This window comes from Aspergillus pseudoviridinutans, assembly GCF_018340605.1.
Source record: "Aspergillus pseudoviridinutans IFM 55266 DNA, scaffold_2, whole genome shotgun sequence".
Classification (NCBI taxonomy): domain Eukaryota; kingdom Fungi; phylum Ascomycota; class Eurotiomycetes; order Eurotiales; family Aspergillaceae; genus Aspergillus; species Aspergillus pseudoviridinutans.
The window spans coordinates 1,058,701-1,074,352 of record NW_025091282.1 but is presented as its reverse complement, the minus strand read 5'-3'; the positions used below and the strand labels follow the sequence as shown (position 1 = coordinate 1,074,352).

Genomic DNA, 15,652 nt, shown 5'->3' with positions numbered 1-15,652 from the left:
GGGTGCTTGCGGGGTTTCCCACTTCGCCTTAGATGAGGTGGTCATTGATTATGATCATAAGTAACTCTACGTAAGTTCAATGGTCATTGTTATGTGTGCACAGTCAATTCTTCATCGAGATACAGCTGCGTCAGTGCCATTCTGTCGCATCAGCTGTGCTTCTCTCCGTCAAACGGGTAATGTCTTTTCCTGCCGGTTAAGTCCTAGCCGATATAGCTCATAGTTCTCTACACGAACCGTTAGGTAGAGTCGCATGATGCTGTCAATTTATAGAGAATATAGTCCAAATACAATCACCCAGGGATATCCGCTGAACTCGCTCAAACAGTACAGACTCAATGGATAAGTACAGAAATTGTTCACCTAATCAAACATGGATCTCGATGCCTGCTCAGATCCCCAGAAGTTATTAAAAAAAAACGAAACCAAGTCGCAGGGCCAAGAAGAGAAATGAGCTTAAGCTCTCACTAGCTTGCGTTCTCGTTCTCGATCACTGCTCATCTGCTCATGACCATTTTCCTTGACAGCAGCGGCCACCCGCGCATGATGGTCCACCGTGTCCATGATCGCTTGCATGAGCCGGGAGTTGGCGTCTGGGTCGTCGTCATCAGGCACCGGATCGTTGTTGCGATTGATGCTGACGCGTCTGTCATGATTAGCCACCGCGCTACCATGGATCTCACTCATTGCACGTCGGGGAGCGGTATCCTTGAGCGAGGGGGTCCCCGGCGCGGGTCCCCCCGTGGGTGCGGAATCTCTTCTACTGTTGTAGGTCACGCCGCCTTCCTCCCGTGGTCGGTCGTGCTCTGGAGCGTGACCCACAGACGCTGGGGTCGGTGCAGCAGAGGTGGTGTTCATTGACATGGCTCCAGGGGTTGGAGCCGAGGCGGGAGTGGGGGCAGCGGGAGAGTCTTTCGACTGAGCGCTGTCTCCGAGCTCACGAGTTGTGCCGTCCAACCGCGCCTCGCGCAATTCCTCCTCCTTGACATCCTTCCAGGAACACTTGGCATGCTTTTTCGTGCAGCCCATGCATGCGGTCAAATTCTTCAAACAATCCATGTGAAGCCGACGGCAGCGATCGCAGGGTGGGAGAATACGCTCTCCCCGTTGTAACTCCTCCATGCGGGCAACCATTTCCATCTTGAATGGACCGCCATCGTCCTTCTCCATATTGTTGGCCTTGGGCGGAGGCAGTAATGACGACGGCGTACTGGGTATCGCGACGGTAGCAGGTGCGGGGTTGTACATATTGTAGTCCCCAGCGTCCGACGCTCTCGGCCGCGGCCGTGACGACTGCCGGTTAGCTGATCCTGTGGACTCTTCGTAGCTGCGCGCTTGCCGATCTTGCGTAGTGAAGAACTTTTTCATTAGCTCGGCACGTGTCGTGGGAGATGCGCCTTTGATGGACGTTCCATTGATGATGGTAACATTGTCTGTGTTTGAGTGGGAGAACATAAACTGCGACGACAGCGCGTTTTCCTCCACGGGGGGTTCTCCGGGATTCATACGGGCGGTATTCACAGCGACAAATCCAGTGGAGGGGGAGTGAGCGTTGGACGGAGGATTGCCATTGAGCGGGTTTGGAACCGCGCCAGTCGCCTCGCGCCAAATCGGACTGAGTGAACGAGGCTGCTGTGATTGGGGTATTTGATGGGGTTGGGGCGGGTGATGGGCCTTGAGAGAGACGTCATTTTCCCTGCGCGTGACAATAGCCGTTCTGCGATTTTTCAAACGATGATTGAGCTGTCTAGCTCGAGCCGATACTGCAGTAAGGACACACTAGTAAGCTTCCGGCGCCACTAAAGGAGACCACATGAACACATTTGAAGGGAGTTATGAACCAACCTTGATCGGCAACTTGAATAATCTGCTGCAAATTCTTCTCCAAGATCTCCAGCGCGCCCAATTCTTTCTCCTCGTCCTCGATGATCGGCTGCGGCGGGATCATCTTCTGTGGCATCCCGGATGCAATAAGCACATAGTCTTCCTCGCTGATCTCAACTCGACACTGCTTGGTATAGAACTGGCAGACGCGCACTCCATTGCGCGACTTCTCCAGATTGAACTGTTCCGGCTTGCTCTTGGCAAATTCGACGACATCCAACCAGGTGACGTTAGGGGGTTCTTTACCGTGCGACTTGAGTACACGAGGAGGGCCGTCAAACAGGCGCTCGAAACGCTTGATCAAGATGGGTCCCAGAGGACATGCGCCGAGGTTACCCGCGATACTTTCGTGGCGATGAAGCACGCCGTCGTATTCGCCGACGAGGTGTAAAATAGCTGGCATAGTATCATCGAGAGAGACTAGAGGCAGATTGTCCGGGTACTGACGAGCGAGGTAGTTGATCTGGAGATGGTTCGAATGGCTCTTAGGTACTTTGGAAGCAATCGGATGGTAGTCGCCGGACGGCGACCTGGGCCGTTTGTTCGACGGCTCTGCCGCCGCTGGGGGTCTGGACTCCATGAAGCGTTGCAACGTGTGCGGTCCAGTGATACACCCAGGGGAGCAGGATAAGTGAAATGATGAGAAAGACGGTGAAAAGGTTTAGAGAGGAGTTGGTGCTATCGCGGAAGAAAAATCGAAATCAGAAAATCGAGCGCTTGCGGGGATGGAGAGAATTAGGCGATGAGGGAAAAAAAGGTCAAATGGCGATCGATGGTGAGCGACGGCGGAGCATAAGGCTCCAGCTGCGGATTCCAAAGTAGCCACTGGGCTGCGAGGAAATCTTTTCGAGTTAGGTAATAGGGAACCCCAACAAACAATGAGTTATGAAGGGTGGGTGAAAAGAAGGCGGAGAGTATGCAAGACGTAGAAAGAGACGGAGCAGATACGACAGGAGAAAAGAATTAGAAAACGACAGCAGCTAAGATGAGCGTTTGGAGAAAAATGTTAGGACATAAAAGGGGGCCAGAGAGATCCGGGGGGAGAGAGGGAGGAGAGGACAACAGGAGGAGGAAGAGGAAGAAGAAGAGGAAGACGCCGAGGAGGTGGAGAGGCGGACGGGATGGCAGAGACACAGTGACAGGCCAATTAGTGGTTGTCGGGTATCCAAGCTGACAGGTAGATAGCTAGGTGCTAGGTAGTTGGTAGGTAGATACGGAGTACGGCCGGGAGTACTGTCATCTGTACATGGATAGATAGGAGGGCCTTCGGAGTATATTTCTAACAGGCACGGGTTGGACAAAGAAGGGTGGATGGGATGGACGGCCAGAAAGAGCGAACAAGGACGAAAGAGCGCTATTATTGGACCATCTGAATGGCCACAAATACCTGATGACGATGGGAAACGAACATGGGGGGGTGGTGATGGCGCGGATGGCGGAACTGGACACCTCCTCGGAGTCCTTCTACACTAGATAATCATTGCCTTAGGCCACACATCTAAAGATGGGTGCGATCGGAGCAGCATTTGTAGACAGACTTATAGACCAGGGATGATGAATATTAAGTAACAAATCAAACTACTGGCGAGAACGCAAAAGAAAGAAGAGAATCAGAAGTCTGACAACAGTCTGAAAGTTTCGCGCGTCGTCCAGGCTCATTTTGATGCTTTCCATTTGACTGTGATGGGAGCTGGATTCTTTGCAAACGTCAGGGAGCGGAGTCCCGCCGGCCTGTTCCGCTGGCAATTCGCTGTGGCTCGGGAAATCGGAAAAGACGGGTAATTACCGTACAGCCCAGCACTACCTAAGTAGGTAGGTACCTAGCCTAGGCATCAGAATTTCCTCCGAATTACGCAGGATCATAGAGCATTCTGTAAAGTAGAAGACGGGAAAATCTTTACTTGAAGGAGTAACATGGTACAGATAATCAAAAGTCGTCATTGCAGTAATTGGACAGCTCTCTACTAGCAGTTCTTGAAGCCGATGATGGCCTCAGTTGGCCAGAACCCCTTGCGGACGGACTGGATCAACGGACCTGGCAGTGCCAGACACGTTGTTGGGATGACGCGACAAGAGCGATTTATCGCTACACGTCCATTCACGAGTAGGCTCATCCTTTCAGGTGGTCCTGGGCAAAGTGGAAACCAATACTTTGTGTCCCAACTGAGAGCATGAAGCACGAAGTCTATTGATCATATCTTTTAAGGCCTCGCATTCAAAGGCAGGAGACTCTTACTGAGACCAAGGGAAATGGAGTTGCGCTCCGCCCGTCTCATGTAACAATACAGTAGGTGTAATACAAATTCTGCGTATAAAAATGTTGCCTAAGGTTGACACTTTGATCCAACAAATGTCGGACACTTGCCTCCTACCTGTGTTGCTGGTAGCAAAAGCAGTATAGCGCAGAATACAGGAGGAGTATTCTTGAGGTACGGGCTGGTTCGACACGAATATTAAGGTAAGATTACCAGCTGTGAGAACCTAAAGAGGCTCCTTCGGGTAAGGTCACTACTCAAGGGGGAAAGGMCAATACGTACCGCCAGAATGCAAAATGTCAAGTGACTAGCCCAAAATTTTCTTGCTTCCACCAGTGATTAGTTATGTACTCCATATGTGTGGGCTACACAATCTGGACACGGCCTTAGGGTAGAAGACGGCAATAGTGAACCTATTATTATCACCGCCCATTTTTGTTGACCCCTCGTCCCCTCTTCGAAAATCCCTCATACTCACAGCTACCTTACTCATACTCAACCTCCGCCTATCACAGTTATCTCGCCTGTAAGTTGCAGGTGACTCCCCTCACTGGTGCTACTCTACCCCTTCGGGTCATCCTGCACTTTAGAGAGCCAGGGCAGCCAGTTTGAAACTACCCAGAAAGGTCAGATCACGCCCCTCTTTCTGAACCTGCCAGCACATCGCGTCCAATTCAATCCATCCATCGATTCCAGATCCCCTCATTCATGTTCTTCCGCGCGTGTCTTTCTCCCCGTCCCACCTCCATCCCCTCTCTTCTTTTAACCTTTTTTTAACATTTTATTAATAAGCCAGATCAGACGAGAATCAAACCATTAAAAAACAACACCCAATTAAATAAACAAATTCTTTAGATCAGATCACCAGACAATCCAGGCTAGCCAAGCCATGTCCGAACGAGGCTCTTTCCGGGGTGGTCGTAGCCGCGGCGGAGGTCACGACAGGTCTGGCGGTCGTGGCGGTGCTCACTCCTCCCAGCACAGGGGTGGCGGTGCAGGTGGCGGTGCGCAACAGCAGCAGGAGAAGCCCAAGAAGGAGAACATTCTTGATTTGTCGAAGTATATGGACAAGGAGGTGAAGGTGAAGTTTAACGGAGGACGAGAGGGTAAGTTTATCACCAACTGATTGTTCTTCTTGCCAACTAAGATCAATTCTAGTTATCGGCATGCTCAAGGGTTATGATCAGCTGATGAACCTGGTGTTGGATGATGTCAAGGAAACCATGCGTGGTAAGTGACTGAACAGCATCTCAAAGTTGGGTGAAGTGCCTAACGTCCCCTATCTAGATGACGAGGGAAATGAAACTGCTCGCTCCCTTGGTCTCATCGTCGCCCGCGGCACTCTGATTGTGTTGATTTCTCCGGCCGACGGCAGCGAGGAGATCGCCAATCCCTTCGTCCAGCAAGAAGAATAGATTAGGCGAACGTATCAGCTCTCTAAGAAAGTGAAAGATCCTTCTCATCTTGTGTCGTCTCGTCAGGCTCTCCGTGAAGAAAGTGCGGACCTCTTGTGATACACGACGCCCGCGCTCTCGGCTCCGATTCTACTTTCCTTTGTCTCTCGTCCTCCAGAGCTCGTCCTGGAAGGTCATTTGTCTTTGACAAGTCAGTGAAAGAAATCAAAGAGCCAGCCCTCGCCCTTTCACATATACATCGAAGGCTTCTGCAGCATGAAGATGTGCATGTGTCGGGTAGATGGATTTCCCAAGTCATGCAAATATGGGATTCATGAATGACTGCATATTCTGCGTCTGTCTTTGATCCAGCATACAATGTCATGTAACAGATATACAATACTTTGAACTCATTAATTAACGTGCCAACATTTCTGTCGTGCTTGGCAGACATATGGACCAATCGTAGTATCTTGGCCGACCACATCTGTGTTCGAGAAACTGAATTGATAAGGTCCTATGTGGATCTCTGCCTATCGAAAGTGTCGAAAGGCTTTATTAAAACTCACTGTGGAGAGTGTCTGCTGACTTTACCAATTTGCATTATCCCTGGACGACGAGGCATGGCTGTCTAGTATCCGATGGTGATCTTTTTGGCTTTCACCGCTGCAAGCATTGGCGGAGCACATATAGTATGCCACTGGAAGAAACATACAGATATTCTTCTGGAAGTACTTTTCAATTGATGCTTATTGCTGGGAGTGGCCTAGTCAAGAGGGAGATATCGGAATCCTCACCATAATCAGTACTATGCCTTAGCTTTAGGCAGATGTCTGATGGCATACCAGGCCGTCATGGATAGTAAGTATCCACTTAGCATGATCCAGACTGTCAACCACGAGTCTATATCTCACTGAAACTAGAGTGAATTCACCATTCCTTATTATTCATCTTAAGCTATATTGGTGTTATTATGCAACAAGCCCAGAGCCTATTGGCGCAGAGAACCATCACCCTAATTGCTCCTATAGCCGTTGTCCTGTCGTCATGGAATCTCCACAGCCCAAAGCTAATCTAGGTCCACTGGGCCAGGCTCAAGTACGAATACGATTGCCTCGGGGTTAGAAATGATTGGGTAAGACTGTCATTGACATGGGAATTCATGGATATTCATGGAATTATCCTTGTTCAATGAAAGTTTGGCTGATCTTTTCGATCGCCCCTTGCTTGTTTGATTGGGTTGATTGATCTATGCACTGTAAGCGCTTCCGGAGATTCCACCATCGGCTTCGTCATCATACTATATGTCATGATGTGCTTGAGCTGCCTTAAATATGATCTGTGGCACTCGTAAGTACAGTTGCGGGTTTTATATCATATTTTATCTACCTGTGTATATGATTCTGTAGAGAAAAGTTATCCACTGACGATATGAAGCTCTACCGTCTCTGGCCAGTGCTTCCGCTCTGTGCCGCCATCGTCATCCCAAATGAGCAGGTCTTAAGTGACATTGCTGAGCTCGATACGAACAAAAATGGCGTGAACAAAGACTCGACATCCTTCCTCTCCTCCATTGAATCCTCCATCCAGGACGCCGCGACCGACTTCAGAAATGCCCTAGACGAGGCCCTTGAGCTCGCCTCCGATGCGTTTAACACCCAACGGCTGCAGTCCGGCGCCTCTGAAGCTGCTTCCTGGATTACGAATTTCTTCGACCATCCCACCGACGCGGAGAATCTTCCCAAAGATCTCAAGCAATTGCCGCAGTACCTGCACCCACGTCGGCCTTTCCCGCCTCACCATCCCTCCTTCAACAAAACCATCTACGAACTGATCAAGTCCAGCAAGTATACCACCATCCTCGCCAAGATCGTTGACGAGGATGACGAGCTGGTCCAGTTCTTGAACAGCACTAAGGCGAACCATACCTTCTTTGCTCCTACCGACGAGGCCTTCTCAAAGATCCCGCATCACTGTCCTGGCCGTGATCACGACCACGACCACGACCATGAGCACCCCAAGATCCCCAAGGAGGTTATCCGGACCATATTCCACTACCACGTCGCACCAGGCCGCTACTCGGCCTCAGATATCTTCCACAGCCACACCGTGCCAACCACCCTGAACGAGTCCACTCTCGGCCCTGATCTGCCCCAGCGCCTGGCCGTCCGTGTAGGATGGAGAGGCCTGACGCTGAACTACTACAGCCACATCGTAGCCGCAGACATTGTAAGCTCACTTTTCAGGGATACCAACTGAGGACGTAACTGACCTACATATACAGGGCGCCACAAACGGCATCATCCACGGCATTGACGCCATCCTCATCCCACCCCCAGATACCCTCACGCTTCTGACCATCGTCCCCACCGAATTCAGCACCTTCACACTAGGCCTCTACAAGACCGGCCTGGCAACCGCCCTCAACGAATCCAGCACGCCCCACCACCACGGCGGCACCATCTTCGCCCCCTCCAACTCAGCCTTCAAGCACCTCGGCTTCAAGATCAATGCATTCCTGTTCTCCCCTCCCGGCGAGAAGTACCTGCGCGCCCTGCTGCAGTACCACATCGTGCAGAACAGAACTCTATATTCGGACGTCTTCTACACCTCCAAAGGGGAGATCAAGCCGTTTGGTGTAAAGGGCTTCACGCATCTTGATCTGCCGACCCTCCTGCACGGCCGGAAGCTGGCTGTCGATGTCGCCCGGTTTGGACCGTATGCATCGCTGAAGATCAATGGCTACCAGCGGGTGGCTTTTGCGGATGCGTTGGCCAAGGACGGCAATGTGCATGTTGTCGACCATGTTTTGATCCCGCCTCGCAAAGTCGATGATTCGGCGCCGGAATGGACTGGCAATGATGATGAGTTGACTGTTGAGGATCTTAAAAGCCGTCTCGGAGACTGGTTGGAAGAAGACGAGGGCGAGGTCGAAGTGATGCATGACATGTTGGCTCATGGTACTGAACTGTAAATCACAGGATTTCCTGACGGTCGATTCTGGTCAGCAATAGTTGCCGATGATCTGATGATCATACCTTCCTTTAGCGTGATCAGGCTGCAGTTCCCTCTCTTTTCTTTATCTATTTTCCGTGATATTAAAAGCCAGACTGCTATTCGAAGACACAGAGAGGCGGATGTAGTATGCAGGACATTCTCTATAGCCAGGTAACTTCAAATATATTTCTAACTGTTTCACTTGAATTCTCGTTCGTATATCAATCACACCAATAGCTTCCAAGTACGTCATGGTCATTTGCTACCAATAGGTTGCGGGACAATTCCTCAACAGCGACCTCTGCGAATTCCTGTTAGCGCAGCCAGCGAAGGTTGTAAATCCGAAACTGTCGCATCCTGCCAATACACATTGGCCGAGAGTAAGTCTCAGAATGGCAAGGTGGCATCACACCTCTCATCCAATCACTCATACAGACATCCGCATTCTGATGAGACGTAATGGATGCAAGGGACAGCGTCGTGCAACCCACCGTCTGAAAAGAGAACATATTCGTGGACGTCAAACACAAAAATGAACAGTCTCCCCAAAGGCAGCCCATGGTAAAGCAGCGTTGCTCAATGCATTCTTCTTGCGGGTTTCATCAACGCCTGGAAGGAAGATTCGAGTGCCTTTTTCAGCTCCTTGTAGCTGACAATGAAGCAGCTCTGCTCGTCCCGGCTGATCAACGTTATCTTTTCTTCTGTTCCCGCATCCAGCTTGTTCAAACATGAGATCACGTGGCCCAGGTCGACGACGGGGTCGCCCTGCGCATCCACCTGATGGAAGACATAATCACGGAATATTTTCAAGAAATAACGCTCTCCATTCTCGGACCATTGCCTGTCATGCTCATATTCCGGCCGTTCGTTCACGAGGTTCAGCTTCGTCATGAGTCGCACAAGACGGCCATTTTCCAGTTCTCGGCTCAGGTCCGATGTAAGTTGATCATCCAAGTGAAGTGCCGAGTCAAAAGTGGACATGAGCTGCGAAGATATACCAGTGATGAAAATGTCAATATTTCGATCCTGATCTTTCTGCATGCCGTTCAGCAACCAAAATACCGAGTTCTTCAACTGCGGACTGTAAGCACGTGTAAAGTGCTCCATAGCTTTCGTAGGGTTGTGCATGACCGTCGGTGAGTTGGCACCCAACGTGACGATGAGTTGTCCGAAATTGACCAGATMCTGACGCTGAAGATCGGCAACTGTACGCTGACTGTCGAACTGGACCACATCCATGATCGCACAGGCGTTGAGTCGAATGCGATTCTTGCCGGTCAGTAGGATCTTGCTTGCGTCAATAACTCTGGCTGCAAGACCATTGCTATGGATGGCCTTCAATGCGTTGGCAATCTGGGTCATATAGCCCCACAGAATCTGTTCAGGAATGTGCACGTTGTGACGACCTTGAAACCTTTGTTGGCCGGCGCCAAGGTGCTGTTCGGCGAGCGTCTTTGAAAGAGGATGGTAGTCGGTAACGAAGATCAGCGAGCTGTCCTGAAAACTTCTACTGGTGAACGCATCGTGGACTGTCACCACACTACCGTTGCACACCCGCTTCCAAGCCTGGACGGATCGAATCGCTTTCTCGTTCGTCAACCGAAACCCTGGAGAGACACTTAGCCTTGACTTTCCGGTATAGAATGAGGGATGACGACGGAATACATACCTTCTAGTCTCCGGAGCGCGTAAAAGTTTCCATCTTTGCTGGATTGCGCTTTGTACACCCAACTCGGAAAGCCAAAGATAGTTGCATTCTTCTGGTGGTTCAGGTCCAGCGGCACAAGAGAATGAAAGTAGTCAATCTGAGCTGGTAATTGAGTGTCTGCACTGGTTTAGCATCGATGAATTACTGGAGGACTCAGACCAACATACTAGGCAGTGTTTGCAGCGTGGCTGCCGCTTTCTTCTGCAGCTCCTCGCGGAAGTCATTAGGGAGGAACAAATCGTGGACATTGCGCTGATACCCCAGAGTGTTCTGGCTATGAGGGCCGATAGGAGCGTACAGATGGTATTGGACCTGTCGACAAGAAGTTAATTGAAAAGGCGCAATCGTCCGATACAGCAGAGATACTCACAGGTTGTTGAAAGCCAGATGCGCCAGGGAAGAAAGCAGCACCACCGAGTGCCGCTGCACTGTCATGAGAATATGGATTTGGCTGAACGGGGCCAACAGCTCCACCTGCGGATAGCGGAGTCGAAGACGTTACGAAAGGATCAAACGCGCTCGTGGGTGTGATAGGGCCGTTGCCATTTCCTTGAAGAGCAGCCTGAAACGGGCGATTAGCGATTGGAAAACGCACACCAGATCTGCGCTTTCGCCTTCTAGTACCAGGCCAAGAGGATTCCACAGATGGTATGGGTCTGCCTTCAGTGGGAGTGTAATGTCCAGCGCGATGCCCAAAGGGGGAGGGAAAATCAGGAGGAATATGAAGGGGATTAGGGTCAAAATCATCAGCAAGAGCATTCAAGCTGATGCCAGCGGAGGGATGCCCCATCCTAAGTAAATTGTGGTAGGTGATGTGCCAATTTTCTTAATGCGCAATTATTGGGGATGAATGGTAAAGGATTTTTGCTCTTTGAATACGACCCTATTGCGAGAATTGAGGTGAAAAGGAAACTGGACAGGCGAGGCAAAGAGAGATGGGTGGGCGGACAGACAAGTAGTGAATATGATTCTGCTCCCGCGACTTAAAACCAAGGAAGGCGCGACTTACCAGGTGCGAATTGTCAAAACCCTGGGGAACAAACTCCTGTACTTCGGCTACAGTCCAGTCAGGAGTTACTGTCTCTTGTCGCAAGCCAGGAGTACTGGCATTGGATCCTTCTCCCATTAGCAGAACACCTAGAGACTAGAGGACTGATTGAGCCTTACGCGAAACGACACTTCTAGGTTGAAACGGAGCTGCGTTTGCAGCTTTTGGAGATATTGTTGTCATTTTCTTTGTTGTGGCTGGTGTGCTCGTCGGAGATGATCCATTCGACGACAAGAGGGAGGGTGTGAAGCTGGGGGAGTCGACATTGAAGCGCTTTTTACTGCTGTTACCAACACGTCCATGTAAGCTATCGCTCAGTCTACAAATGCCGATTTGATCCTCTTATCAGAAGAGGAGGTGCCAGAGGGTTCGATGTAAGGGATCCCAACCTGTCCGACTGATATGACGAATTGACCTTATGGGGGTCATGGTTGAAAGCGCAACCTTCACGAAGATACGCCGAGGTTAGATGAAGCTCATGGTTTCTATGAACGCGCAAATGGACTCGGGGCAAGCGCAGCACCTTTATCTTCATACCGGCAACGACCGTATATGGTGATATTTCGACAAAGAGTGTCCTTTGCATTTTCTAGAATCAGAGGAGATATGATGTCAGCAATTTCGCGTCGCATAACACTTGGCCATTGTCACTTCGAAGAGGCTTCCAATGTACGAGACTCTCTGTTCGAAGGTCCTTCTCGAGTCAAACTGACCTCTCGCCTTTATCTTAGGCGACCCCGTCCCGCGTCGGGAATCGTCCAAAGCAGGCTTCCCTGCAGAAGCCATGGTATGTCTTTATCCAATTTGGCGGGGATCAGCGCAAAGGGATCTCCATTGAATCATAACATGAGAAAATTGGACGATAGAATATATCGAGAGGAGACCGCATTCCTCTATGCCAAGGTAGAAATATTCGACCGCAATGAATCTCCTTGAACGTCGAGGGGGATTACGCCAGGCAGGTTCGTGAGAAGCAGAGGGCAGACTATCGGTGCGGAATTCTCCACTCTAACAGATCGGAGACTATACAACCGAGCAATATTAGGCAATGGCCCACTATGCAAAGACGATAGGCATCGAGACAATATCGCACCCTGGATGGCCGCGTAAAAGGCACAGGCCGTTAAGGTAACTTGGAGGGAGAAAGCGCCCGCGGGGAGGGGAGGCTTGATTAGTACTCGACAAGTCCGCCTCTCGTAATGGTGGTGCACGGGCCAACAACCGCTTGAAGCGCGCGTCTCCGGCGCCAAGTTCCCGAACCCGGCGATGACGGAGCTTCCAAGAGGACAGCTAGCCACCACTTGGGTGAAAAGTGTTTCCTTTCAACTGTGCTGTTCTTAGCTATCGATATCGAACCTTGGGCTTCAATTCGTTCATTTTGCCAGAGCTATTGCTCGATAACTTGGGGAGCTCGTGCAACATTGCGGTCTCCCGCCATTTGAAACACCGCGATAGCATACGACTGACTACTTCCCTGGAGAACATTCATATTACCTAGTCATTGTATGGATCACGACTCTCATTAACTATGTCCTCTTCAGGGCTGGATATCTCGCAGCTTTCTGACAGCGAAAAGTCTGCTCTCGAGACCTATATCGCCGTGACAAGCCAAGAAGCATCTGAAGCTATTCCTTTGTTACGCCGATCCCAATGGAACGTCCAGGTATGTCCTAAGCGTGGGGGTATCGGAGACTGAACAGTGGTGCTGATCAATCACTGCAAAGATTGCAATCTCCAAGTTCTTCGATGGGGAAGGACCTGACCCCGTTGAAGAAGCTCGCGCTGCTTTGAACAATCCGCCTCCGCCCCAGCCTACCCGTCAAACCCGAAATCTCATGAACGATGACCTGAACGCGCAATTCTCCCCGGCCGCTCGAGCTTCAGAACCTGCTCCTCGGATCGTCACTCAGTCCGAGGACCACTCTGTTTACCGACCGCCTTTCTTGCTGGCACTATTATTTACTCCATTCAACCTCATATATCGATTACTTTGTACCTCATTCCGCCTCTTCAGCAGCTTATTCCCGTTCCTGCCTCGCTTACTTAATACCACCGCCAACCCAGCTCTGCAGGGTACTCGACGCCAGAACTATGGACGTCGGCCTCTTGGACCTCAGGATACAGCTGCCAGGTTCATCCGGGAGTTTGAGGAGGAATACGGGTCTAATGCTGTGGGATTTCTGGAAAATGGTTACAATATGGCGCTGGAAAAAGCCCACCAGGACTTGAAGTTCCTCCTAGTGATTCTTCTTTCCTCCGAACATGATGATACAAACGCGTGGGTCCGAGACACACTACTCTCGCGGGAAGTCATTGAATTCATCAAAGACCCTCAGAATGAAGTGATTGTCTGGGGAGGCAATGTCCAAGATTCTGAGGCATATCAAGTCTCGAACTCCCTCCGGTGCACGAAGTTCCCTTTTGCGGCTGTTATTGTTCACACTCCTAATGTGTCTTCAACTGCCATGTCCGTCGTGGGCAGGATCTCTGGAACAACATCGCCATCAGAGTTTGTGGAGAAGCTTCGAGCAGCAATTTCACAGAACAAGGAAGCTCTTGAACGAATCCGGGCCTCGCGAGCAGAGCAGCAGGCTTCGCGCTCAATTAGGGAGCAGCAGGATTCGGCCTACGAGCGATCACTGGCTATCGACCGCGAGCGCGCCAGGCAGAGGCGGGAAGCTGAAGCAGCTCGGCAGCGGGCAGAGCAAGAGGCGGCCGAGCGGCAAGCGGCTGAGGAGAAACGTCTCCACGATATTGCGCAATGGAAGAGATGGCGCGCAGCGTCTATTCAGGACGAGCCTGGGCCCGAGGTTAAGGACGCCATCCGCATCAGTATCCGGCTACCTTCGGGCGAACGTGTCATTCGCAAATTTGCTCCTGAGGCCGACATTGAAGAGCTCTACGCTTTTGTCGAGTGCTACGAAGTTCTGCAAGATGCACAGGGGAAGCCTTCCGGAGTGGAAAAGCCCGCCGGGTTCGAACATCAATACGAATTCCGACTTGTCTCGCCTATGCCGCGGACGGTGTATGAAGTCGAAGCTGGCGGATCGATTCGGGACAAGATCGGTCGCGGTGGGAATCTCCTTGTGGAACCAATCGATGACAGTGACGAGGAAGAGCACGAAACACCCTAGACGCGTTGGAGGTCTACTGTTGATGTACATGGCGTTGATAATGACATTATGGTAGACAGGTACACTGCCCTAGTGGGTGTCGTAATGGTTCTATGATGATAAAAACGATATTCCTACCTTATCCTTGACATGACAGTCTGATATCTTAAGCTTTGCGTCATACATATCTATTCAGTGCCAAGTCCAAACTCTGTCATGCGAGGCACGCCACGTGCTTGACTGGAATGTTGCGCATTGAGCATAATCTGAATCGACACCATCAGGACATAAACCCAGTAAGCCATAACCTTCGAAGTTGGACGAAAGCCATGCTCGTTGTTCCTCCGCATAGTTGCATAGTTGCAACTCGTATCAAAGGCGCACGGAACCCTGCACGAACGCCATCCCGAGCGCCAACGGGTTACCGGATCGACGCGGGCGTCATAGATGACAGATGTATGTAGATCGTCTGTCTCAAGTAACGCTGTAGGGGCTACTGCTGCCTCATATTGCCACAGGTCACAACGTCACACTATGGGATGGACGATGATCATCTCAGAATATCGACGAGCTGGGCGACATCGATTTGAGTTTATGAAACATAGGCAACTCTATTTTATGTAGACTTTACACACTGCGGTACCGCCTGGAGAAGATCAAGCACGTAAATCTGAGGTATTATTATTTAGATCCATAAACCTTGTGTATGCAGATATGGCAGGGTCATCCTGGCAGTCTGTGCTTCGGGTGCTCCGTATAGATGATTTCATTTGACATGATTTCGTAGGAGCACCACGCGGTAGATACACAGGATTAGTCCTTCGCGGCGATCACAGACACGTCGCGGAACAGGGACTCTCCAGTGACTTCTGCATGAGGATCCGATCCGAGTCACAATTAAACATACTCGATCAGAACTCGAATCTCGAGAACTGATGTCAGCCATGATTTTAGGAGATATTGAGATTTATCTCCGAAAATTAGCGCGTCTTTATTTCTGCATAGCTGACTTAAATTATGCAATAATGCAATATCAGCTCGGAGGTGACCAGATCCGAAACGAAAGGACTGTAATGGCTTCGGATCACCAGAATCCCGCCCCACTTACGTTTACGATGCCCCTTTCTGGACAGCATCTCCTCTCTTGATAGCGGAGATTTTGCCACGTTTTTCTCATATCCCGGCGGGTTAGTATTCTTAGGCGTCATATCGGAGTTGTTGTCATCCTGTGCAGAGTAACTGTTCTATAGTTA

At 50.5% G+C, this 15,652-nt stretch overlaps 5 protein-coding genes across 5 annotated transcripts; 3 read left to right on the top strand and 2 right to left on the bottom strand.

The window, feature by feature from the left end:
- Window positions 1-456: 456 nt before the first annotated feature.
- Window positions 457-2,464, bottom strand: Asppvi_002426 (Zn(II)2Cys6 transcription factor domain-containing protein; the record flags this gene model as incomplete). Its single annotated transcript, XM_043298414.1, has 2 exons — window positions 457-1,763; window positions 1,846-2,464. 2 exons carry the CDS (start codon window positions 2,462-2,464, stop codon window positions 457-459), a joined length of 1,926 nt encoding a protein of 641 aa, XP_043154349.1.
- A 2,564-nt stretch (window positions 2,465-5,028) lies between these two features.
- Window positions 5,029-5,554, top strand: Asppvi_002425 (putative small nuclear ribonucleoprotein (LSM7); the record flags this gene model as incomplete). Its single annotated transcript, XM_043298413.1, has 3 exons — window positions 5,029-5,245; window positions 5,298-5,369; window positions 5,427-5,554. 3 exons carry the CDS (start codon window positions 5,029-5,031, stop codon window positions 5,552-5,554), a joined length of 417 nt encoding a protein of 138 aa, XP_043154348.1.
- Window positions 5,555-6,964: 1,410 nt separating this feature from the next.
- On the top strand, window positions 6,965-8,507 carry Asppvi_002424 (fasciclin domain-containing protein; the record flags this gene model as incomplete). The annotated part of the gene is made up of 2 exons (XM_043298412.1): window positions 6,965-7,762; window positions 7,818-8,507. 2 exons carry the CDS (start codon window positions 6,965-6,967, stop codon window positions 8,505-8,507), a joined length of 1,488 nt encoding a protein of 495 aa, XP_043154347.1.
- A 599-nt stretch (window positions 8,508-9,106) lies between these two features.
- On the bottom strand, window positions 9,107-11,028 carry Asppvi_002423 (PAN-complex poly(A)-binding subunit PAN3; the record flags this gene model as incomplete). Its single annotated transcript, XM_043298411.1, has 4 exons — window positions 9,107-10,137; window positions 10,200-10,355; window positions 10,406-10,550; window positions 10,609-11,028. 4 exons carry the CDS (start codon window positions 11,026-11,028, stop codon window positions 9,107-9,109), a joined length of 1,752 nt encoding a protein of 583 aa, XP_043154346.1.
- Window positions 11,029-12,814: 1,786 nt separating this feature from the next.
- Asppvi_002422 (clathrin-mediated endocytosis regulator UBX3) lies at window positions 12,815-14,420 on the top strand (the record flags this gene model as incomplete). The annotated part of the gene is made up of 2 exons (XM_043298410.1): window positions 12,815-12,949; window positions 13,011-14,420. The coding sequence occupies 2 exons, from the start codon at window positions 12,815-12,817 to the stop codon at window positions 14,418-14,420; spliced, it is 1,545 nt and encodes a 514-aa protein (XP_043154345.1).
- Between the last annotated feature and the right edge of the window lie 1,232 nt (window positions 14,421-15,652).